This window comes from Ovis canadensis, chromosome 7 (assembly GCF_042477335.2).
Source record: "Ovis canadensis isolate MfBH-ARS-UI-01 breed Bighorn chromosome 7, ARS-UI_OviCan_v2, whole genome shotgun sequence".
NCBI classification, from domain to species: domain Eukaryota; kingdom Metazoa; phylum Chordata; class Mammalia; order Artiodactyla; family Bovidae; genus Ovis; species Ovis canadensis.
In genome coordinates this window covers 55,883,669-55,907,533 of record NC_091251.1, presented here as the reverse complement: position 1 = coordinate 55,907,533, position 23,865 = coordinate 55,883,669, and the positions used below count along the sequence as shown (strand labels likewise).

Here is a 23,865-nt window from a genome sequence, read left to right as displayed (position 1 = left end):
GTTTGTGTTTTACACAGTGGGTAGCATGGACAGAGGAGCCTGGAAGGCTGCAGTCCATGGGGTCGCCAGAGTCGGACACAACTGAGCGACTTCACTTTCACTTTTCACTTTCATGCATTGGAGAAGGAAATGGCAACCCACTCCCGTGTTCTTGCCTGGAGAATCCCAGGGACTGGGGAGCCTGGTGGGCTGCCGTCTATGGGGTCACACAGAATCAGACATGACAGAAGCGACTTAGCAGCAGCAGCAGCAGCATACTGTAATTACTGTTCTGTATCTTGCTTTTTATTTTTTCCATTTGCCTGTATATCTCAGACTTTGTTCCATATCAGTTTGTTGAATAGTTGCTTTGTTCTTTTTAATAGCTGCATAGTATCCCATCATGTGGATATTCAAAAGTGTAGTTAATTGCTTCTTCATTGAAGCACATTTAGTTTCCCATCTTTTGCTATTGTAAACACTGCTGCAGCAAGTACCTTGTTCATTTTGTACACTGAGGATATTTGTGGATAAATACCTTCAAGTGGATTTGTTGGGTTAAAGAGTATGTGTTTTTTGAAAGATATTGCCAGATTGCCACCAGGGGTTGAACCAGCTTTATACACCCACCAACAACATATGACTTTCCTGTGCCCCCTAGGCATAGTAACGGTAGAAACATGTAGAAGTGTTGCCAATAAATAAAGGATTATTATACATATTTTACACTCTAAGCCTGACACTATCCCCTGGCATATGTTGACACCAATTCTTTTTTGGTTTTGAAAGTTTTTTACATGAAGTATAGTTGATTTGCAATGTTGTATCAGTCTCTCATGTATCTGGCTGTGCTGGGTCTTAGTCGCAGCACATGGGATCTTCATTTCATCATGTGAGGTCTTTTGTTGGGGGCCACGGACTCTCTAGGTGCGGCACATGGGCTCTCTAGTTGTGGCGTGAAGGCTCAGTAGTTGCAGCATGGAAGACTGGTTGCCCTGCAGCGTGTGGGATCTCAGTTCCCTGACCAGGGACCAAACCCACGTCCCCTGCATTGGAAGGCTGATTCTCAACAGGACCACCAGGGAAGTCCCATACAATGTAGTGTTAGTTTCTGGTGTTAAAATATGGTTTGTTGATTACTCTCAGGGGAGATAGACTTTCTCTGTGGAAGTTGACTGAGTTGGTAACCATATCCCAGAGTTTTTAATTCTTTGACAGAATAGAATGCTCCTGAGAGAGAACTTAATACCTACTGTAGATTGCTTTAATGTTTTATTGAAGTATAACATAAATAAATGCATAAGTATTAAGTACATGATTCGATGACTTTTTACATATTTATATGGCTGTGTGACCACTACCTGTATCCAGAATTAGAACATTACCAGTTCCCCTTGAGGATTCTGTCATGCCCTCTGCAGTCAATACCATCCCAAAAGGTAACCCCCATTCTGATTTCTACCATTATAGATGAGTTTTCCTATCTTGAAATGTGATCACATAGTGTGTGCTCTTGTTTGGCTTCTTTCACTTAACATTATGTCTGAGATTCATCCATTCTGTAGTGTGTAGCAGTAGTTCATTCTTCAGAGCTTTATAGTATCACATTATGAATATACCATAATTTATCCATTCTACTTTTTACAGACATTTGTGTTATTTCTAGTTTGGGACTATTATGAGTGAAGCTGCTATGAACATTCTTTTACATGTCTTTTGTTAAATATGAGTTCTTGTTTCTGAGAATTGCTGGTTCATAGATTTGTTGTTGTTCATTGCTCAGTTGTGTCCAACTCTTTGCGACCCCATGGACTGCATGCAGCATGCCAGGCTTCCCTGTCCATCACTGTCTCCCAGAGTTTGCTCAAACTCATGTCCATCAAGTCAGTGGTGCCATCCAACTATCTCATCCTCTGTTGCCCTCTTCTCCTCCTGTTCTCAGTCTTTCCCAGCATCAGGGTCTTTTCCAGTGAGTTGGCCTTTTGCATCAGGTGGCCAAAAAAGTATTGGAGCTTCAGCTTCAGCATCAATCCTTCCAATGGATATTCAGGACTGATTTCCTTTAGGACTGACTGGTTTGATCTCTTTGCTGTCCAAGGGACTCTCAAGAGTCTTCTCTAACACCATAGTTCAAAAGCATCAATTCTTTGGAGCTCAGCCTTCTTTATGGTCCAACTCTCACATCCGTACACGACTACTGGAAAAACCACAGCTTTGACTATACGGACCTTTGTCGGCAAAGTGATGTCTCTGCTTTTAATACGCTGTCTAGGTTTATTTCTTGCCTTGTATTTTCTTTAGCTTAAGTCTTTCATCATTGGTAAAAGTCCATAGGAAATAATATTTTATTAGTCATTTATACTTTTAAGTGTTTGAGTTTCACAGCCTTTCACAGAATCACAGAATTTTAGAGGTCTAGTCCAACAAAGGAAAATAAAGTAGCTTGCCCAGAATCATACAGTCAGTTACTAACTCAGTTGAGTACAGTAGATGCTTATTCAAGTCACAAAATAAGCCATTTACTGTATTAAAACACTAGTAAGACTGCCACTATGTATAACAATGGAACTACTTATAAGTTTTTCTTTTATTGACTTAAATAAAACTGCCAAATATTGCTCCAGTAAAGAAGTGTTCATTCAGGACAGACAGAGAAATGCAGTTTGGGGTCTGCGGTTGTGATGAGCCACATGCAAGTTCCCCATAAGAGGCAAGGGAAGGAAAACACTCTGATAGATGGGAAATGGAAGTTGGGGAGCTAAAGAAAACAAAGAAACCCTGATTGAGTCCTTGCCAGGAAAGAAGAGCACACATTCTTCTTCCTGTTGGGCTCTGCTGTTATCACAGGGCATAAGAGCACCTTCAAGTCTCGCAGCTCTACTTAGGTTTTTGCTTATTAATTTTTTACACATCCCCCCTCCCTGTTAATCAAGATCTTTCTCTGAAAGTATCACTGACCAAAAGTCAGTTTAGCTAGTTTGAGTAGGTTTTTGTCTCTCAGTGCCAAGAAGGACCTTTCCTGGGTGTGAGGTCTCCTGCCAGTGACAAGGGAGGGTAGAAGGGAGAATTCTCAATCACTTCTTATCTAAAGTCCATGTGTTATCAAGATCTTAAACATTTCAGATCATCTGAAGTGTTATGTCAAATAATCAGAAGTTTGGCAGTAAACTTACAATAGGGCCGGTCCAGACATCTTGGGAAAGCTGGCTCAGTGGCTGTTGTTGCTTCATTTCTGGGAAATCTTCATTTTCAGATAACCAGACACTGTGAGGTCCTCAGGGTTTGCTGCTTTCTTTACTTGTGTCTCATAATTCCCCAAGAGCCTGTTCCTTGGAGTTAGGTGGTACAGGAGTTGGTGGTGCCCGGTAGGGGCCTTTGCAATGAGGTATAAGAGAGTTCTTTCCCAGTAGATGAAATCTCCAGGTTACAGGGCGTAATGCTTAAGGTCTTCACCTTCCCCAGGGTGCACTGCGAAAAAGACTGCTCTACCAAAGCTTGGTTATTTTTAATAGAAGCAGTTAGGCCTCTGCAATATTGGAGTATCTCTCCTTTTATTACTTGTGGGTCAAAAGAAGCTGGAGCCAAGTGCATCGGACATCTTATTACTATCTCAAAGGGTGAGAGTTTATGACTTCTAAAAGGGATAGATCTGAAATTTGGAAGGACTAACAACAACAGTTTTAGCCAAGGTATTTGGAGGGCCTCCACCAATTTTGCAAATTGAATCTTATTTTTAAAAAATATGTGTGTTTATTTATTTGGCTGTCAGGTCTTAGTTGCAGCACAGGGATCTCTGATCTTCACTGTGGCATGCAGGGTTTAGTTGCGCCACAGGGAATCTGGTTCCCTGAACAGGGATCGAACCTGGGTCCCCTGCATTGGGAGCAAGGAGTCTTAGCCTCTGGACCACCAGGAGGCATGCATGAGTGCAGTCGTTTACAACTTCATTTATGACCTCATGAACTGTAGCCCACCAGGCTCCTCTGTCTATGGGATTTCCCAGGCAAGGATACTGAAGTGGGTTGCCATGCCCTCCTCCAGGGGATCTTTCTGACCCAGGGATCAAACCCACATCTGTCTCATCTCCTGCATTGGCAGGTGGGTTCATTACCACTGGCCATCTGGGAGGCCCTAGTTAGAGAGCTAAAGGTGCCTAAAGTACTTAAATTTGTAACAATTTCTTTTCCAATGTCCTGATTCTTTGCAATAGTAGCAGAAACTGGGGGGATTTGGGTTTGTTTAGGAGCCTTCATTTGCTGGATTTGAAGATTAAGAATTTTGGTGGTCTCCCATTTAGTCATTCGTTTAGCTTGCAAGAGAGCTAGTTTGTCAGATTAAATCTCAAGTGGACACAGTTTCCCATTCTGTTGTGGTCCTTTTTAGTAGAAGGGAAAGCTCCCAGTTCAGCTCATTAATAAACACAGAGTTGAAAATTTCTCAGGTGGCATCAACATGTGAAGGAAGACCAGAATTTTTCTTTAATTTGAATTTGACTTAATATTTATGAACAGATTCACCAGATTTTTCTGTGTAAACCTGAATTTTGTTTCAATTAACAGCCTTTGAAAAAGCCCTAGAAATTGCTCAGTGAAGTTGCTTAGCAATAGCTCAAACCTGATCATATAGTAAGTTAGTGGGCTGGTCTCCCAGTTATAATTCTAGAGACATTTCAGGATTTTCCCAATTAGAAGTTTTCTTCCAGTGCTGGACCTAGCTTTCACCAACATGTATATGAACTAGCTAATTTAAGCCAGGGAAACCTGTTTGGTAAATTTGAGTGATTATATTAAATTCCTCAGCAAATCTGTGAGGATCTTCCATTACTTTGGGAAAATCTTTGACAGTGGCTTACAGTTCAGTATAAGGGAATATAAGAAGTTAGAGGTTTAACCTCTGAATCCTCCTCAGAAGGCTTAATTTTAAAGGGACAGGTTTTAACAATTTGAGAAGAACAGGGAACTGGGAGAGTTTCAGAGATGGGGTAAGTTCCAGGAGAAAATCTGTGTGAGGGAACCGAGGGCATGGAGGCGGCACAGGCAGTTTAGAAGGGAGGCACAAAGGCAGAATCTGGCCCCAGGAAGCCAAGGGAGAGAGACGAGATGGTGCTGAGGGTGGAGGGAAAACGTTGGTGCTGGAAACAGAAGTTTGAGTCATTAGATGTGAAGAAATAACAGCAAAAGGTACTGAAGAAAAGCAAAACAGCAAGAAGAAAATCAGGCCAGAGTGGTGTCCTTGTCCTGAGGACCAAATGAAGAAAATGTTTCAAGGAGGAGATGGTGAAAGACTTCCCTGGTGGCTCAGTGGTAAAGAATCTGCCTGCTAATGCGGGAGACACTGGCTCGATCCCTGGTCTCGGAAGATCCCTGGAAGGTGCCAAGGAGCAACTCAGCCCATGCGCCACAACTATTGAGACTGTGAGCCCTAGAGCCTGTGCTCTCCAACAAGAGAAGCCACCGTAATAAGGAACCTGCACACGACAACAAAAAGTAGACCCAGCTCTGTGCAACTAGAAAAAGCCTGAGCAGCAGTGAAGACCCAGCACAGTCAAAAAATAAAAGTTTAATGAAAAAGGAGAGTGGTCAACTGAGATGGTTGGATGACATCAGCTATTCAATGGACATGAACTTGGGCAAACTCCAGGAGATGGTGAGTGACAGGAAGGCCTGGCATGCTGCAGTCCATGAGGTCACAAAGAGTCCGACACGACTTGGTAACTGAACAACGGAGCATGAGGCTACTAGATCCCTGAGAGAAAGAGTATACTTAGTGGAAATGGTGACAGCGAGGGCTCTGGAGGTAAAATTTACTTTTCTGACTATGCGCTAGTATCAGTCTTGACTGCATGACTGTTGTGACCTGTCCTCTGAAACAAAGTAGTGCTGCTTTGGCATCACGTTGTCTTAACACTGTCACTCCTGTGACTTGGGGGAACCTGACTGCTGCCTCAGACCTAAGTCATTTCCCCATTACTGTGTTCCCGTGTTGGTCACCTTTAAGAAGGGAGAATACTCAACACTCTAAAACTTACTAATGGTTCATCGAGATGATGTCTGTGAGGTCCATGGTAAATTGGCAGATAACCACCTGGAGAAGCACAAAGCACTACTTTTACTTCTACTTTTAGCATTATTATTATCTTTAAATATGCCAAGCCTTTCCTTGTTTTGTGAACACTTATTCAAAGTAGGGCACTTTCTCAAATGAAAACCAATTTTTCTTTTTCTTTTCAGCCTCCTTGCTGCCCTATAGTTAGCCCCTAATAGTGAAACTAGGTCTGTTAAGTGTTATTTTCTGCTTTTTCCTTCCTGTCCTCTTTATTCGCCCAGCTGTCTCAAGCCAGAACCTTGTAGGAAGAGAGTTATATTTCAGAAAACTGTTTGCTCTGACATTTAAACAAGCTTCCATTTTGTTTTTCCATATTAGAATTTTTTCTCTTCCCCTCGTCCACTTCCAGCACTCTGTCTGACCTGTCATCTTTTCAGCTCATTCATTATTGTTAAGGTTTGCAGATTATACCAGAGGAAGGAGACAGATTTATAAACCTGTGTTCCTGGCCAGCTGTTTCAAGAGGAGGAATAACATGCTTCTTATTATTGTATACCTGCTCTCTGTATACAGCTGTGCTCATCTGCCCTTGTTAATGAGGCACCTACTTCAAAGTCTTACCTTGTCTAGAAATAAATGGATTCTGCTCTTATTCAAATTGGTTATCTGGCAATCAGATCAGGTTATCACTGGGAGGAGACATCCATATGAATTCACTTTGCTAACAGCCAGAGAGAACTTAGCCCAATTGCTTTCTTAGGAGGTCTTACACACACACACACACACACACACACACTCACTCACTTTGCTATACACTTGGAATTAACACAACATTGTAAATTATACTTCAGTTGAAAAAATAATATATGAGAGAAGAAAAAGAAAATGGTAAAAAAAAAAATCCAATGTATACACACACACACACACACAGCTGAATCACTTTGCTATACACTTGGAATTAACACAACATTGTAAATTATATTTCAGTTGAAAAAATAATATATGAGAGAAGAAAAAGAAAATGGTAAAAAAAAAATCCAATGTATACACACACACACACACACAGAGCTGAATCACTTTGCTATACACTTGGAATTAACACAACATTGTAAATTATACTTCAGTTGAAAAAATAAATATATGAGAGAAGAAAAAGAAAATGGTAAAAAAAAAAAAAATCCAATTGACTAAACCAAAGTTCTTTCCTGCCCTGATTCCATTAGATTGAGACTTCCTATTAGGATAATCTTTTTTTTTCAGCTCCCTTGTCTGATCTGGTTTTATGATAGAGCATTCTAAAATCTGATTCCAAAGAGAACAGGAGCATTAAAAAAGTACCCTTGATAAGGAATGACTGTTACTTACAGTCATTTAAATTTTTTAAAAACTCAATACATTGGATAAATTCTATCCTGTATGTTGTAGTCAAAGAAAAAAATTATAAGTTGCAAGACTCAAAGAGAAAAGAATATGAGAGATCAGTATGAGTCCTGGGGGGAAAAAAATGAAAGAAATGGAAGAAATTTAAAATACAATAGTAAAAGTGAAAATTTCCTAGAAGATGAAGGAAATCCCTTAGCATCAAAAGACAAAGAAATGGGAAATAGATTGGAAAGATAAGAGGATTAGTCTAGAAGGTCCAAATAGGAGTTCCAATAAGCAAGAACAAGCAACAAGTATCACTAATAAGATAAAAAATTAATAAGGATGTACAAGATTTGAAAAATATTATTAATCAACTTGATCTATATATAGGCTACCCAACAACTGCAGAACATACATTTTGAAATACTCTTTTCAAGTGCACATGGGATATTCTTCAAGATAGGCCATATTTTATACCTAAATTGATTCTCAATAAATTTAAGAGGGTTGAAATCATATATAGTATGTTCTCCAACTACAGTAGAATTATATTAGAAATCAAAAACAAAAAGATATTTGGAAAATTCCCAGGTATTTGAAAATTTGACAACACTCTTCTAAATAAACCCAGGATTTAAAAAAAAAAAAATTCAGGGAAACTAGAAAATGTTTTGACCTGAATGATAATAAAAACATGTTAAACTTGTGAGATGCAACTAAAGTGGGCTGTGAGGGTAATTTATACCTTCAATGCTTATATTAGAAAAGAAAAAAAGATTTAAAACAGGTGTTGGCGAATGTTTTCTATAAAAAGGGCCCAATAGTAAATATTTTAGGCTTTGAGGGCCATATCGTCTCTATGACACACACTCAGCTCTGTCTGCCTTGAGGCGTGAAATCAGGCATAGACAGTGGGTAAATGAATAAATGTGGCTATGTTCCAATAAAACTTTTATTTCTGAGCAATATCTGAATTTCATATAATTTCAGATGACATAAAATATTATTCTCTTTATCATTTTTTTTCTAACCACTAAAAATGTAAAAACCAATCTTAGCTTGTTAAAGATACCTTTAAAATATTTCATGGTAGAATGTTCATGACCTTGTGGTAAGACATAAAAAGCACAAACCATAAAGGAAAAGCTTAATATATTTTACTTCGTTAAATATAAAACTAACCAAAAATAATTTAGAATTAAGGCAAAACAAACAAATAAAAAGTCCATGTCAGGGAATTCCCTGGAGATCCAGTGGTTAGTACTCTACTCTTGCTGACAAGGGCCCACGTTCAATCCCTGGTTGGGAAACTTAAATCATTAAGCCGTGCAGTGTGGCCAAGGGGAAAAAAAAGGCAAACCAAACAAAAAAAGGTCCATGTCAGACATTTTATACCACATTAAATTCCAGATGATGAAAGAGTCAAATATAAAAATTCAAACCATAAAAATACTAGGAGAAGCCATAAGGAAAAAACCTATTAATGAAGTGATGGACTGGGGAAAGCCTTTTGAAATATGACAAAAATTCTGAAACCATAAAAGACTGATAAATCGAACAACCTAAAAGTAAGGAATTTCTGCATAGCAATAACCACCATTAACAAATAACAAATATTTGTTTTTGCGACCCCATGGACTACAGCACGCCAGGCTTCCCTGTCCACTGCCAACTCCCAGAGCTTGCTCAAACTCAGGTCCATCAAGTCAGTGATGCCATCCAACCATCTTATCCTCTGTCATCCCCTTCTCGTCCTGCCTTTAATTATTCCCAGCATCAGAGTCTTCTAATGAGTCAGTTCTCCCCATCAGGTAGCCAAACTATTGGAGCTTCATCATCAGTCCTTCTAATGAATATTCAGGACTAATCTCCTTTAGGACTGACTGGTTGGATCTCCTTGCTGTACAAGGGACTCTCAAGAGTCCTCTCTAACACTACAGTTCGAAAGCATTAATTCTTTGGCACTCAGCTTTCTTTATGGTCCAGCTCTCACATCCATACATGACTACTAGAAAAACCATCGCTTTGACTAGATGGACCTTTATTGGTAAAGTAATGTCTCTGCTTTTTAATACACTGTCTAGGTTTGTCATAGCTTTTCTTCCAAGGAGCCAAGTGTCTTTTAATTTCATGGCTGCAGTTACCATCTGCAGTGATTTTGGAACCCAAGAAAATAAAGTCTCTCACTGTTTCCACTGTTTCCCCATCTATTTGCCATGAAGTGATGGGACCGGATGCCATGATCTTGGTTTTTTGAATGTTGAGTTTTAAGCCAACTTTTTCACTGTTTCACTTTCATCAGGAGACTCTTCAGTTCCTCTTTGCTTTCTGCCATAAGGGTGATGTCATCTGCATATCTGAGGTTATTGATATTTCTCCTGGCAATCTTGATTCCAGCTTGTGCTTCATCAAGCCTGGCATTTTGCGTGATGTCCTCTGCATATAAATTAAATAAGCAGGGTGCTAATATACAGCCTTGACATACACCTTTCCCAGTTTTGAACCAGTCTATTGTTCCATGTCCAGTTCTAACTGTTGCTTGACCTGCATACAGGTTTCTCAGGAGGCACGTAAAGTAGTCTGGTATTCCCATCTCTTTAAGAATTTTCCATAGTAAACAGTCACAAATAAGAAAAGACTATAATTCAGTAGAAAAATGAGCAAAGGATATGAACAGAGAGTTCACTAAAAAGGAAATACAGGTGTTTCATGCAGGTATCTTGTAATGAAATGATATACAAACTGATAATAAGAAACATGACATTAAAAGTACATAAAACACTATTTGTCTCCTATCAGATTGGCAAAACCAAAAAGTTTGAGAACACTGTATTGCCAAAGGGAAAGAATAACAAGTGTTCTCATGCACTAATGGGTTTATAAATTAGTACATCCTCTTTGAGGACAAATTGGAAGTATTTATGAAAAATCCAAGTCCGAATACTCTGTGAGTAGCAGTTTTACTTATGGGAATTCACCTTACAGACATATTCTATAATATATAACATAAAGCATGTGTGCAAGATTAGTTATTCAGTGTTATTTGTAGTAGCAGAAGAATGAAGCAACCCAAATGTTCATCAACAGGGAAGTAGTCAAATCAATGATGGTACATTTTGAAATCATACATATGCAGCCATTGAAAAGAATGAAGTAGTTCTATGCGTGATCATATAGAATGATCCAAAATATATGGTTACATGGGAAATGTGTATAATATTGGTGTACACTGCTACTATTTGAGGAAGAATATATAAACATATTTGCTTATAAATATGTAAACTACCTTTGGAGGAATACATGGATATCCATGAATGTTTCTGAGTAGGGAACCTGAAAAGCTGAAGAATAGTGACAGGGAGAACACTTCATTTTATCTTGGGGTTTGTTTGCCTTTTTTTTTTTTTTTTTGCTACCTTTTAAATTTTGGAATGTGACTGTATTATTTATTCAAACCATTTTAAAATAAAATAAACATGTCAGGAATGTTCATTATGATGTCATTTAGAGTGAAAATGTGCAAGAAACATCTAAATTTCCATCAATAAGATGTATAAATTGTGGTCAAGTCATTCAGTGACATACTTGAGCACCATTAAAACAAATGGGTTAAGCTCTTCATGTCAACACTGATATATCTCAAATTTGTAATGTTAAGTGAGAGAGGTAAGTTATACAACCTGTCATTGGCAGGTTTGAAAATATAGTAAACAGTGCTTTTCAGCTATGATATTTTGTTCTTTAAAAAAGAAATTTATTGCAAGTATAGCAGAAAATCTTATAAATCCATTAAGCTGCTACATGGGCACATGAGCTTTTTAAATTAACCTTTATATTTTTTAGTATATTTGAAATGCTGCATAGGTTTTTAAAAGTTAGGAAAGTGTACCTTAACTGGACCATGGAATCTTTGCAAATGTTCCCCATCCTAAGGGCCCCTGGTAGTGTTGTAGGCAATTCCTGTGGAACTATTCCAGCCTAATGCTGTTAGGCTGTTGGGACACAGAGCACCCCCTAAACCCTCCTACAAGAGCTGGAATGCTACTCAGATGGAAACTACTCTTCTCAGTGGCCAGCAGCGTTTCTTTTGTGTCTACCTGAGTCTTCTTGTCTTTCAGGGATGTTAGTGGTGAATGTAACATGGAGAAACAAGACTTATGTAGGTACACTTCTTGACTGCACACGGCATGATTGGGCACCCCCGAGGTAAGCACGCCACAGCTTTTTGTCTGTGTTAGTCTGAACCACCCTTATCAGTGATCCCTCATACCTTTATCTTGTTAGAGTTGGATAGCTTTTAAAGGACACTCAGCTTTTAAAGGACAGTATGGTATAAAAACAACAGAAGCCATCATATTCATCTGGCATTTAAGAATAAATCAGTTAGGTGTTGGTTTGGGTAGTAATGGTGAGGAGATCCTGTTTAAGCCTTTATCTAGAATGACTGAATTCTGGCTTCTACCTAAAGTCACCTCAAGACCAAGGTCAGAATCTGACTGTGGGGGAACAAGCATTCATTGATGATGTTTTTTGATAGTAGCTATCTCTCAGAAGTTAAAACTCAAGAACATTTTCAGTTCCATAAGCTCCTTTAGACAATCTGGATTTCACAAAGACCTTTCAAGTTGCAGTTGGCCATAAGACTGATATTTCAGTGAATTTCATCTTACAGCTAGTTCCTATTATTAATTTCCACTTCATCAGGGTTGGGGGAACCCAAATCTCAGGGAATAATGTATAGTTGCCGTCAGTGGGGTCGCACAGAGTCGGACACTACTGAAGCGACTTAGCAGCAACAGCAGCGGCATGCAGGTAACATCCTAGAAGTTCACCAGTAAGGCAGTTAGTATGTTTTCAGAAGTTTCTTTAACAAATGATATTCATTGAAAATGATAGTTACCATTTGGACAGTTCTGGAGGCTGCAGCTAACCTGGTTTGAAGGTAGCTTCTTTTCTTAATAATATCTTGTTGTGTTTGTCATTTGCCAAGGTTCTGTGACTCTCCCACCAGTGACTTGGAAATGCGCAATGGTCGGGGTAGAGGCAAACGCATGCGTCCCAACAGTAACACGCCTGTCAATGAGACAGCCACAGCCTCTGACAGCAAAGGGACCAGCAGCAGCAGCAAAACCCGAGCGGGAGCCAATAGCAAAGGCCGTCGGGGCAGCCAGAATTCTTCAGAACATCGCCCACCTGCCAGTAGCACCTCCGAGGATGTCAAGGCCAGCCCTTCCTCAGCTAATAAGCGGAAAAACAAACCCCTTTCAGACATGGAGCTGAATTCTAGCTCAGAGGACTCCAAAGGGAGCAAACGTGTCCGTACGAATTCCATGGGCTCAGCCACTGGCCCCCTCCCTGGGACCAAGGTGGAACCCACTGTTCTAGACAGAAATTGTCCTTCCCCAGTCCTGATTGATTGTCCCCACCCAAACTGCAACAAAAAGTACAAGCACATCAATGGACTTAAGTACCACCAAGCTCATGCCCACACAGATGACGACAGCAAGCCAGAAGCAGACGGAGACAGTGAGTACGGAGAGGAGCCCACCCTCCATGCAGATCTCGGGAGCTGCAATGGCGCATCTGTCTCACAGAAGGGTTCCCTATCCCCTGCCCGCTCAGCTACCCCCAAAGTTCGGCTCGTGGAGCCCCATAGCCCTTCTCCTTCAAGCAAATTCAGCACAAAAGGCCTCTGTAAGAAAAAGTTGAGTGGGGAAGGGGACACAGATCTCGGGGCCTTATCCAATGATGGCTCTGATGATGGACCCTCAGTAATGGATGAAACAAGCAATGATGCTTTTGATTCTTTGGAAAGGAAGTGTATGGAAAAGGAAAAATGTAAAAAGCCCTCTAGTTTGAAACCTGAAAAGATTCCTTCCAAAAGTTTAAAGTCAGCCCGGCCCATCGCCCCTGCCATTCCCCCACAGCAAATTTATACCTTCCAGACAGCCACCTTCACGGCAGCAAGCCCAGGCTCCTCCTCAGGCTTGACCACCACTGTGGTCCAGGCCATGCCCAACAGCCCCCAACTGAAGCCCATTCAGCCCAAGCCCACTGTGATGGGAGAACCTTTCACAGTCAACCCTGCCTTGACTCCAGCCAAGGACAAGAAAAAGAAAGAGAAAAAAAAGAAGGAATCTTCAAAGGAACTTGAAAGTCCTCTGACCCCTGGGAAGATATGTCGAGCAGAAGAAGGCAAAAGCCCATTCCGGGAATCATCGGGAGATGGGATGAAGATGGAGGGCCTCCTGAATGGCTCCTCAGACCCCCACCAGAGCCGACTGGCCAGCATCAAGGCAGAAGCTGACAAGATCTACAGCTTCACAGACAATGCTCCCAGCCCTTCAATTGGAGGCGGTAGCCGCCTAGATAGCACTACCCCTACCCAGCCCATGACCCCGTTACACGTAGTGACCCAGAACGGAGCTGAAGCCAGCTCAGTCAAAACCAACAGCCCTGCATACTCTGACATTTCCGATGCCGGGGAGGATGGAGAGGGCAAAGTGGACAGCGCCAAATCCAAGGACCCTGAGCAGCTGGTCAAGGAGGGGGCCAAGAAAACCCTTTTCCCCCCTCAGCCACAAAGCAGAGACTCGCCATATTACCAAGGCTTTGAAAGTTACTACTCTCCAAGCTACGCACAGTCCAGCCCAGGGGCTCTGAACCCCAGCAGCCAGGCAGGAGTGGAGAGCCAGGCTCTGAAGACAAAAAAGGATGAGGAGCCTGAGAGCACAGAGGGAAAAGTGAAGAACGATGTCTGCGAGGAAAAGAAGCCGGAGCTGAGCAGTTCCAGCCAGCAGCCCTCCGTCATCCAGCAGCGCCCCAACATGTACATGCAGTCCCTGTACTACAACCAGTATGCCTATGTGCCCCCCTACGGCTACAGCGACCAGAGCTACCACACCCACCTCCTGAGCACCAACTCTGCTTACCGACAGCAGTACGAAGAGCAGCAGAAACGGCAGAGCCTGGAGCAGCAGCAGCGAGGACTGGACAAGAAGGCCGAGATGGGCCTGAAGGAGCGGGAGGCGGCCCTCAAGGAAGACTGGAAGCAAAAGCCGTCAATTCCACCAACTCTCACTAAGGCCCCCAGCCTCACGGACCTAGTGAAGTCAGGACCCGGCAAGGCGAAGGAGCCAGGGGCGGATCCTGCCAAGTCAGTCATTATTCCCAAGTTAGATGACTCTTCCAAACTCCCCAGCCAGGCCCCAGAAGGACTTAAAGTAAAGCTGAGTGAGGCCAGCCACCTAGGCAAGGAGGCTTCTGAGGCCAAGACAGGTGCCGACTGTGGCCGACAGGCAGAGGTGGATCCAATACTCTGGTACCGACAGGTAACTGTTCTGGAAGGAAATGGAAATACTGTTGGATAGTCTTTCTCTCTTCCTCATAAATCAGGGCCGTCCTTATGTAGGGAATCAACACAGTATAGATAGCAGGAGAAGTCTATCATGTTAGGGATTCTTTACCTTCGTAAATCATTCTAATGTTTTTTTAAAAACACTTTTTACACCAGTGACAGAGGTTTTTCCCATTTAACAAGAGAGGCCCAGGTGAGTTAGCTTGATTTGTCTGGAGGTACTCAAGACTTCACCAGCAGAGCGAGAACTGGAGCCAGGTATCCAGTGATGCCTAATCGTGTCTCGTCCACTGTGTGGTTCCCACAGAAGGGGGAAAGGTGGTCTCTCCAGTTTTTAAAGTAGGCGGAAGCACACTACTCAGACTGAATTACTCTCTAAAAGATTTTGTAGGCAGAGTTAGAACTAAGAGCTTGGTCTTACTTGTTTCTCTCTTCATGAGGCTTAGGAAGGCCCCCTTTGGTGCTGCAGTGAGCCTGCCCTCCCCGAGCGGAGGGGCCCCTACAGCTTTCTGCCCCCAGACTTGCTCTGAAGAAGGGAAGCCACCTAAATATCCTTGGAGCAGGAACAGCTTCTTCCAGTCACTTCCCTCAAATGCTTGTTTTCTCATAGAGAAGACCCACCAGTGGATTTTTCCCTCTCTTTCCCCACATTTTATATCCTTTTGTTGGGGGGAGGGGACAGGCATTTAAGCAGGAGGGACCATAGTTGATTTTGAACGAAGGTCAGTAGAGGCCAAGGTCCCGAAGTGCCCCAGGTGTCTGGTATTGTCTGCTTTGCTCTGGTGTTTCTACTGGGACCTTGGGCTTGAAATCTCTCTCTGTCTTACCTGTACAACACTCACGTCATTCTGTGATTGTTGCAGGAAGCAGAGCCCCGGATGTGGACGTATGTCTATCCTGCCAAGTACTCGGACATCAAGCCAGAGGATGAGCGGTGGAAAGAGGAGCGGGACCGCAAACTGAAGGAGGAAAGGAGTCGGAGTAAGGACTCTGTTCCCAAGGAGGATGGGAAGGAAAGCACAAGTAGTGACTGCAAGCTGCCCACGTCAGAGGAATCCCGCCTCGGGGGCAAGGAGCCCCGGCCCAGTGCCCACGTGCCTGTGTCCTCCCCTCTCACCCAGCACCAGCCCTACATCCCCTACATGCACGGCTACTCCTACAGCCAGTCCTACGACCCCAGCCACCCCAGCTACCGTGGCATGCCCGCCGTGATGATGCAGAACTACCCAGGTACGGCACCGCAGCCCACCTGCTGCTCTGGTCACTGGGAAGGGAAACAAAGCAGATTTCAAATCCAGCTTTCTTGCTCAGCTTTCTTGCTAAGGCTACTGAGGCTCAGGTAGATGGTAACTCTGATGTGAATGTGGTATTGTGGACACTCTAACCCTGAGCTCCTTGAGTGACCCCTACTTGCATTCTGTAGGACCACTGCTTCCTCCCTTGCACCAGGTAGAGGGTTGACTCTGCAGTCAGTTTTTGTGGATAACTGAAGGCGAAACCCCATCTACCAGAGGCATCTTCCCTCAGCTGGGATTTTCCAAGCACATACTTTAAGGACTTAACCACTGGCAGTCCAGCTGTTAAGGCTCCGCTTCCACTGCAGGGGGCGAGGGGTCTATCTTGGTCAGGGAACTAAGATGCCTTGGCGTATGGCCAAAAGAAGACCACATACTCTATATTTTGCAGTGTGCTAGACACTGGGGGGAAAATAAAAGAAGTAGAGGAGACTACTCCAGTCCCCTCAAGGAGCTCACAACTTAACTGCAGCAGGAGAGACACGTGGAACAAAGTAAAAATTCACATCAGGAGAATGCATGTATTCATTTGCAAGACCGTGGTTAGCATAAAGTCATCAGGCAGTCAGGGAGGGGAGGTCCAGTGAGGGAAAGGTTCGGTTTGGGAAAAATAAGCTCTTATACTGCCATGGAGTATACGAGGAGGGGAGGGCAACACAGAGTAGGAGTTTGAGTGGTTTTGAACTAGTCAGAAGGAAATCCTTCCTTTACTCACTGATCTCTGTTGGCTGAAGAGCCCTTCTTTCACTTTCTGGAGCTCCCACCTCACTGTAGAAAAGCAGCTCAAACAGTCTTGATATTGACATTTTAAGGCAGATTCTAAGTAGAACATGTGAGGTTTTCAAACAGAAATAGGAAATTGTCTCTTCCTGCAGTATTCCTTTCTCCTGTTACCCCAGTCCTTCTGTATAAAAACCGTAGTTCCATTTGATGAGTACTTGCTCTAGGCCAGGCACTGGACTATGTGATTCATGTACATTGTCTCATTTAATCCTCTCTGTCACCCTGTGAAATCAGTATTAGTATCTTCATTTTGATGGTCAAGAAGTTGAACCTCAGAAGGTTAATTTGAGCTAATGAACTTGTTCATTTGTTCAGAGGTACCCAACTGGTAAGTCTCAGAGGTCAGATTTGAGCCCGAGGACATGACTTCAAATCCAATGACCTTTCTGATCCTATGACTTGTAGCACCTCTTGGAGATGAATCTGAGACTCGGGCTCTAAGGAAGGTGATTCCCCAGAAACTGAGGGCCATGTTCCTAATATCCCTTAGCTGTTTGCCTCCGGAGCTCAGTAAAGGAAGGACACACGAGTCTCAGCCTAAAGACACTGTGGTGGAACACCCCTCAGCCTGAGCTTCACCAGGCTCACTGATGCAGAATCTCTCCTTCTCGCCCATCTCTCTGACTGCTTTGTTTCTCTCTCCCAGGTTCCTACCTGCCTTCCAGCTATTCTTTCTCCCCATATGGCAGCAAGGTCTCGGGGGGTGAAGATGCTGACAAGGCCCGAGCCAGCCCCAGCGTCAGTTGTAAATCCAGCTCAGAGTCCAAAGCCCTGGACATCTTGCAGCAGCATGCCAGTCACTACAAGAGCAAGTCTCCCACGGTGAGGGACGCGCAGAGACACTGGCCACTGTCAGGGACCAGGGAGGGTAGAGCCAGGGTCTGGGAGAAGGTGGGCTGGCTCGAGTCCCAGAAGCAGTGTGTTGTGGCTGACCTGACCTGAGCTCCCCCGGGCACCTCCTTGATTCTTGGGTGTCCTGCATCTCTAAGGAGTTAAAGTGTGGGCTCGGGGCATCTTGCTTTCACGTGTGTGCCTCACAGTAGAGCTTTTGTGTCTGCTTTCCTTTCCAGATAAGTGATAAAACTTCTCAGGAGAGAGATCGGGGAGGCTGTGGGGTGGTTGGGGGTGGCGGCAGCTGTAGCAGCGTCGGGGGAGCAGGCGGGGGTGAAAGGAGTGTTGACCGGCCCCGCACCTCCCCTTCTCAGCGCCTGATGTCCACGCACCACCATCACCACCACTTGGGGTACTCACTGCTCCCAGCACAGTACAACTTACCCTATGCAGCAGGTAAGCCTCGCCTCCCCACTGCCGTCCAGTAGCGCTGCCAGAGCAGGGGGCCCTGGCAAGAAGCCCCTCCTCCTCCTCTTACCCTTCAGCCTCCAATCTGTCCAGAATCCTAGCCTCCTGCAGACAATCAGTATAATCATAACATTTACTTCCTCCCTTGGAGCTCAGGGATTCTCAAACTCCTCCAGAAAATTGACTTTGATATTCAGAAGAATAAGGAGCAGGTGTTCCCACAGCCAAAGAGTAACAAGCAACTGAAAAACAGAGCCTAACTGTCTATCCCCAGCTGTTAGATCTGGCCAAGTATCAGAGTTTCTTCTGTCAGCACCCCAAAACTCAGTGGAGCTAGGCATTGAAGAAACTCCTCCCAGCACCCGCCCAGCTGGCAGAGAGAGCAAGTGCTGCACTAACTTGTCCTCCTCCTCACTCAGGGCTTTCTTCTACAGCCATTGTTGCCAGCCAGCAAGGCTCGACTCCTTCACTCTACCCACCCCCCCGGAGGTGAGAATGGTGAGTAACTGTTTAACTCAGAGACACAACACAGAGAGAGCAGGGATAGTTGATACCTGGATCACAGAATCCCTGTGGAGCCTCAGTGAAAGCCATCTCTGGGCTGCGGTCTGGAAATGGAGCAGCCCAGGCCAAGCCTCTTGTTGAAGTTTCCCCGGGAGCCTCTGAGAGGGGCTGTGGCCACGCGCCTCCCCTGGGGACCAGGACCGGCCTCCCCTGCAGCTCATTTTCTTGGAGCGCCACCTTGTGGTGGTTTTACCAGCCGGTTGAGCACCTGGTTCTCTGTCCCTGTTTCCCTTGCAGAATACCAAGTGCCCGGATAAAGTCAGCTTCACGGGCGGACTGGCTTACCCAAGGAGGTGCTGGAGGTGCCGTTTAGACATCAGTTAAATGGTGTTGCTCATCCTGTTTGCCGTTCCCACCATGACTGAAGGCAGACCCTTGGCTATCTCGCCTCCACCAGACCCCCGGACTCCCCGACGCTCCGTCTTCCTCAGGAGCTGGAGAGCTGGTACTTAGCAAAAATATTTATTCTCTTGGCCATGGCCGTGACTGTCGTGGCCTCTGTGGAGATGAAGGCACGGGGAGCAACCAGGGGAACATGGCCTCAGCCCAGAGAAGCCACCGCTCTGTTCCCCAAGCCCCGGTCAGCCGCCGGAGCAGCACCAACCCCCAGGGAGGGCCCCCAGCACTGGGCAAGGTCTGAAGACAGCACAGCAGCCATACCCCTCACCATCATTACCACCATCACCAGACCCTGCATCTCCCCAGTGGTTTGGGCCCTGGGAACTGGCAGCACGTGGAGGAATTAGAATCTCAGGAAAGAAATTGGGGGCTGTTTTCTCTGCAGTTGTGAAAACAAGGTCTTCAAACGTGAAGACTTCTCCCCTCTCACATGAGCACATGTAAATGCTCAGAGCCCAGCCTGGAAAGGGAGACCAACGCATCTGCCCACTGTGGCAGAGGGCTGGGGTCCCGAGGCCAAGCACCGGGCTCCCCGGGGATTCCAGGCGAGAGCTGGAGCATGAACGGAGTCTGTGAACGAGACGCTGCATCCCACCAAGTCCTGCTGCTGCTTAGCCTCCCCCCTTGCCCTTTCCTCATCTTCCTCCCGACCCCTTGGTGCCTTTCCCAGGGGCATCTCATCTCTCTTCTTCTTTTCCACTGCTTGGCTTTTAAGACTCAGGCAAGTAAAATCGTATTCCCCCAGCATGGGGAGCTTTGGAGTCTGCCGGGAGGCAAGCCCTGGGAGGCCTAGCCCTCTGAGAGATGTCCTGTCCAAGCAGCCATCCAAGTGTCGGCCTCATCAAGGGGTCCAATTCTGTCCAGCCCAGTTTCTCTGTACACAACCACATGACTTCCTATAGCTCAGCCTGTAGCCCCATACGTGCCAATATGAGCCGTGTTTCTTTGTAACACACGTTTTTGTTTTAGGGAACACTGCACCTTGGAGGGCGTCTGTCTGTCCCTTAGACCCTAGGACAACACATGCAAGCCATTACTTCTCAGAGCCACCGGGTGTAGTCAGTGGAGCTGTGCCCTGAGGCAGAGGCAGTTCTCTGCTCTCCTTAGAAGTGCAGTCCAGTCCAGGCGTTATGCTGTTTGTCCTGGGAAAGTGACGGTGGTCTGGTAGCTTTACTACAGTCGCTTCTTCCCCAAGGTGTGGGGAGCTTTAGCTCTTGTGTTTGAGATATCATCCCTTTGTCCTCCTCTCCTGTCTTTCCTTGACCCTCTGGACTGAGAGATGAAGACTTACAGACACCAACCTGGGTTAGAGACGAGTCTTTGTGACCAGAGTGCCAAAAACGACCATTGAAGAGCAGGGGCTTGGCTCTGACAGTGTGGGGCATGGAGACGGAAGACAGTTAGCACAGCACCCAGCAGAGGCTGCTTCCCGAGATCCCTGGAGCCCTGTTCTAGAGAGGCTCAGGGTCTTTTGCCCAAGAGAGGCCCCTCTGATCTATAGACCTTTCCTCTAGGTTCCCATGTCCTTGTTTTTGTTCAGGTTGGGTTCTGAGCCCTCTCCCGAACCCCGCTGACCTAGCCCTCTTCGCGGGCCCTTGAGCAGCCTCCCTGTCCCCTTCAGTCCTTCTGCCCCTCACTGTCCTTTTGGGCCGTGCTCTGAGCAGTGACTTCCCTTTTACCCGTGGAAGTCGTCGGTGTGGACACCTTCACCCCACCTCACCTGAGTCGTCCCCACCCAAAAGATGGCTCTAAATTTTAGCCTGCTCATGCCCTCCCGGCTCCTGTTGGGTGGAGTCCTGGGCCCATCTCTGTTCCTGTTTGTTTTTAAATATTGTGTGTTTTGTATCTGTGGCGCTGTCTTACAGCGTGCTCTGTACATATTGTGAAGAAACCGTTTGGAGTAATTTCCTTTTCCGTTGGGCAGCCATAGCCCGGGATTCCTGCCCGTTCCACTTTGTTCTGTTACAGAGAAGAGGAACTTCTGTATTAGCAGGGCAGCCTTGGGTTCTGCAGAAGGGAACAGCTTTTTTTTTCCTCTCCCCCTTAAAAAACATTTGGCTTTTTGATCCTTACATCCTGAAAAGCAGGAGCTGAGCTGCCCAGAAGAGCAGGTGAGAGCATCGATGGCAGAATAGCGCTGCCTTTTCCTGATCCTCCTGGTCCCTGATCCTTGCCAGGCCTGTCGTCCCTCCCTGAAGTGTGACATGAAGCAGCAGCAGTGACGGGTGAAACAGAGCCTTGAGGAGCACTGAGTGAAGGGCTTGCTGTCCCCCTCTAGCCTCTCCCCCTGGGGAGGAGGACCACAGGCGGGGAACCCGTGGCACTGGCAACCCAGTCATAGGCATGAGACTCTCAAGGATCCCCACCCCACTTCACCCCAGCAAGGGCTGGACGAGTTTGCTGCTAAGGGCTGAGGTCACCAGACCAAGTCTCTGTCTGAGCTATCCCTGGCCCAGTTCTCTTGACAGACACAGCTCATCCGAGCCCCACAGAGAAGCTGGAGGGAGGCAGCCTCGTGCCCAAGTAGGACAGCCAAGGCTTGGAGACCTGCTCTTTAGAACTCAAATCTGCTTCCTCCTCATTTAAGTTGTGCCAGTTCCCTTCATTCCCTTTCCTTGCCTGTACATGTATGTATACATGTATATTTCCTTCTCTTACCTCACCCCCTCCACACATCTCAAGGTCAACGGACCACATGCAGAAGGCTTAAGAGGGCACCCATGAAATGAAATGATGCCTCTTGAATCTCTTCTCTCCAGGCTCCAAGGTGGGGGTGGGAGGCTTGGTCTTGGGAGCGGGAGGAAAAGGCCACAGAAGGGCTAGTGTCATTGTATACGGGCCACTCGTTATCCCACACACCTTATCCCCATCTCAAGTGTCTACTCCGATGCCCCCAGGATTCAACTGGGCAGCTAGCTGGCCCCCTAATTCTGGGCCTTCGTTATTTGTTTATTATTAGGACATCCCAGGAAGCTTTCTGCTGATCCTCTGCCATGGGCCCCTCCTGGGACTGAGCCCCTCCCAGGCCCCGTCCCCAGCCCCTCCTGCCCCAGCCCACCCGCTTGCCTTGGTGCTCAGCCCCCCATTGGGAGCAGGTTGGGGCGAGCTGGAGGCCCGGGCTGGAGGGGCAGTGTTGCTGTTCATAGCTTTTGTTCCATTGGCGTTGCTCTGTTGGATTTAATTTCAGTCTTCCTGATTCTTCCCTTCTGTAAAGTGTACATTACCAAGTTCCTTGTTTTTTTATATATATATATAAATATATATATATACAAACTGTACTCTTTTTGCCTTTGTACATTCAGGCAAGAAGAGAAAATAAATCTTTTTAAGAGACAATCACAAATCTGTGAGGGCTGCTGGTTATTTCTCCCGGAGTCTGCTGCTGAGCTGCCTCTCCCCTCCTCACTATCCCACCCTCCCTCAGCTCCCTGACCTTGCGGTCCTGCTCCATATGCATCCTCAGCTCCACCTTCCCTGGCTGATGGCATGCTGTTGAGTCCAGTGTCCAGACTACATGCCCTGCAGCCCTTCCCTGGCCTGGCCGCAGGCTTTCCCAGGAGCTTTATCCTGGGCCCTGGCCTCTCCTGTCGCCCCGTGCCAGCCACCCCGCCCCCATTGATCCCATTCACCAAAGTGGCTTTGGACACTCACCAGTGAGTGGCTTTCACACTCGCTGTGAAACACTATGCAGCTGGGAGCTCTCTAAGTTTGCACTACTTAAACCTGCCTGGGAGTTAGACGATTTTTAGGAATGAGTGGGAAACTGAACACCCCCCTAGATGCTAGTCACCAGAGTTGGTCTGACTAGAGCCCAGAGCGTCATGCTTGGCCGGTGGACTCCTTTGGCTAACCGCATCAGAACAAGGGCTACGGGCTTATGGGTCAAGAGCATTTGATCAGAATTTCAAAGGGCGGTATGTTCAGAAAGGCAGCCCAACCAAACCATTGTTCCACCTCTTGAACTTTCTCCCTTCCCTCTAATTTCCTCCTCCCCTTTTTTCCCTTTCTCTCTCCTTCCTTTTCTTAATTGGCTTTGGAACTGAAGTATATTTTTAAATTATTTGTTGTATTTATTGAATAAAGTTTTTAATGTCCCTGTTCTTAAATTTAGACTTAGTTTGCCTTTCACATATCTCCCCTTCCAACTCCACCCTCCCACTCCCAAGATATTTCACCTTCTAAGTTGTTTTAATTGGAGTGCAGAATTTGGATACCATATTTCTGTCCTGCCAGTGGTCTCATCTAGCAAACGTTTTATTATTTTTGAAAGATAAATAAACCTGAGCTGAGTGCCCAGGTTTCCAATTCAGCCTAACTCTGGTTGTGTTAAAGAGGATCTACCAGCAGATGGCAGCAAAGTCCCAGGTGTGTTTCCTGTCCACTCTGCTAGCTTTGCAAACAGAAAACTGTTTTTCCTGGTTCTTTATCTCTGTCTTGTAGATTCCTCGGGTTTCAATTTAGGATTCAATCTGAATCCTAAACTGCCTACATTAACTTGGCCGTTGTCAGCCATCACATGGATTCGCACTGTAAATATCTCACTTGTAATGACTTTACAAATGACTTGTAAAGTCAATTTTTCAGATTCTGCTCAGTGGAAGACATTTTCAAAGTCCTTCACATTTCAGTTGAATTCATCTCTAGGCCAAGACTTTTTCTGGCTGCACTGCACAGCATGTGGGATCAGATCCCTGACCACAGATCAAACCCATGCTCCTTGGCAGTGGGAGTGCAGATTCCTAACCACTGAACAACCAGGGAAATCCCTAGGCCCAGACT

The 23,865-nt window shown here is 45.4% G+C and overlaps 1 protein-coding gene across 4 annotated transcripts in view; it reads left to right on the top strand.

Moving 5' to 3' along the window:
• ZNF609 (zinc finger protein 609) overlaps positions 1-19,973 on the top strand; it is a 193,939-nt gene extending 173,966 nt beyond the window's left edge. For 2 of the 4 annotated variants that reach the window (XM_069596201.1, XM_069596197.1), the window contains 7 exons: positions 11,508-11,595; positions 12,380-14,720; positions 15,610-15,976; positions 17,471-17,646; positions 17,895-18,111; positions 18,543-18,621; positions 18,925-19,973. In XM_069596201.1, the coding sequence (XP_069452302.1) occupies positions 11,508-11,595; positions 12,380-14,720; positions 15,610-15,976; positions 17,471-17,646; positions 17,895-18,111; positions 18,543-18,616 (3,263 nt within the window). In that variant the 3' untranslated portion in view covers positions 18,617-18,621; positions 18,925-19,973. The remainder of the gene's footprint in view (positions 1-11,507; positions 11,596-12,379; positions 14,721-15,609; positions 15,977-17,470; positions 17,647-17,894; positions 18,112-18,542; positions 18,622-18,924) is intronic. The other 2 variants (XM_069596200.1, XM_069596198.1) reach the window with 2 other exon arrangements.
• Positions 19,974-23,865: the final 3,892 nt, after the last annotated feature.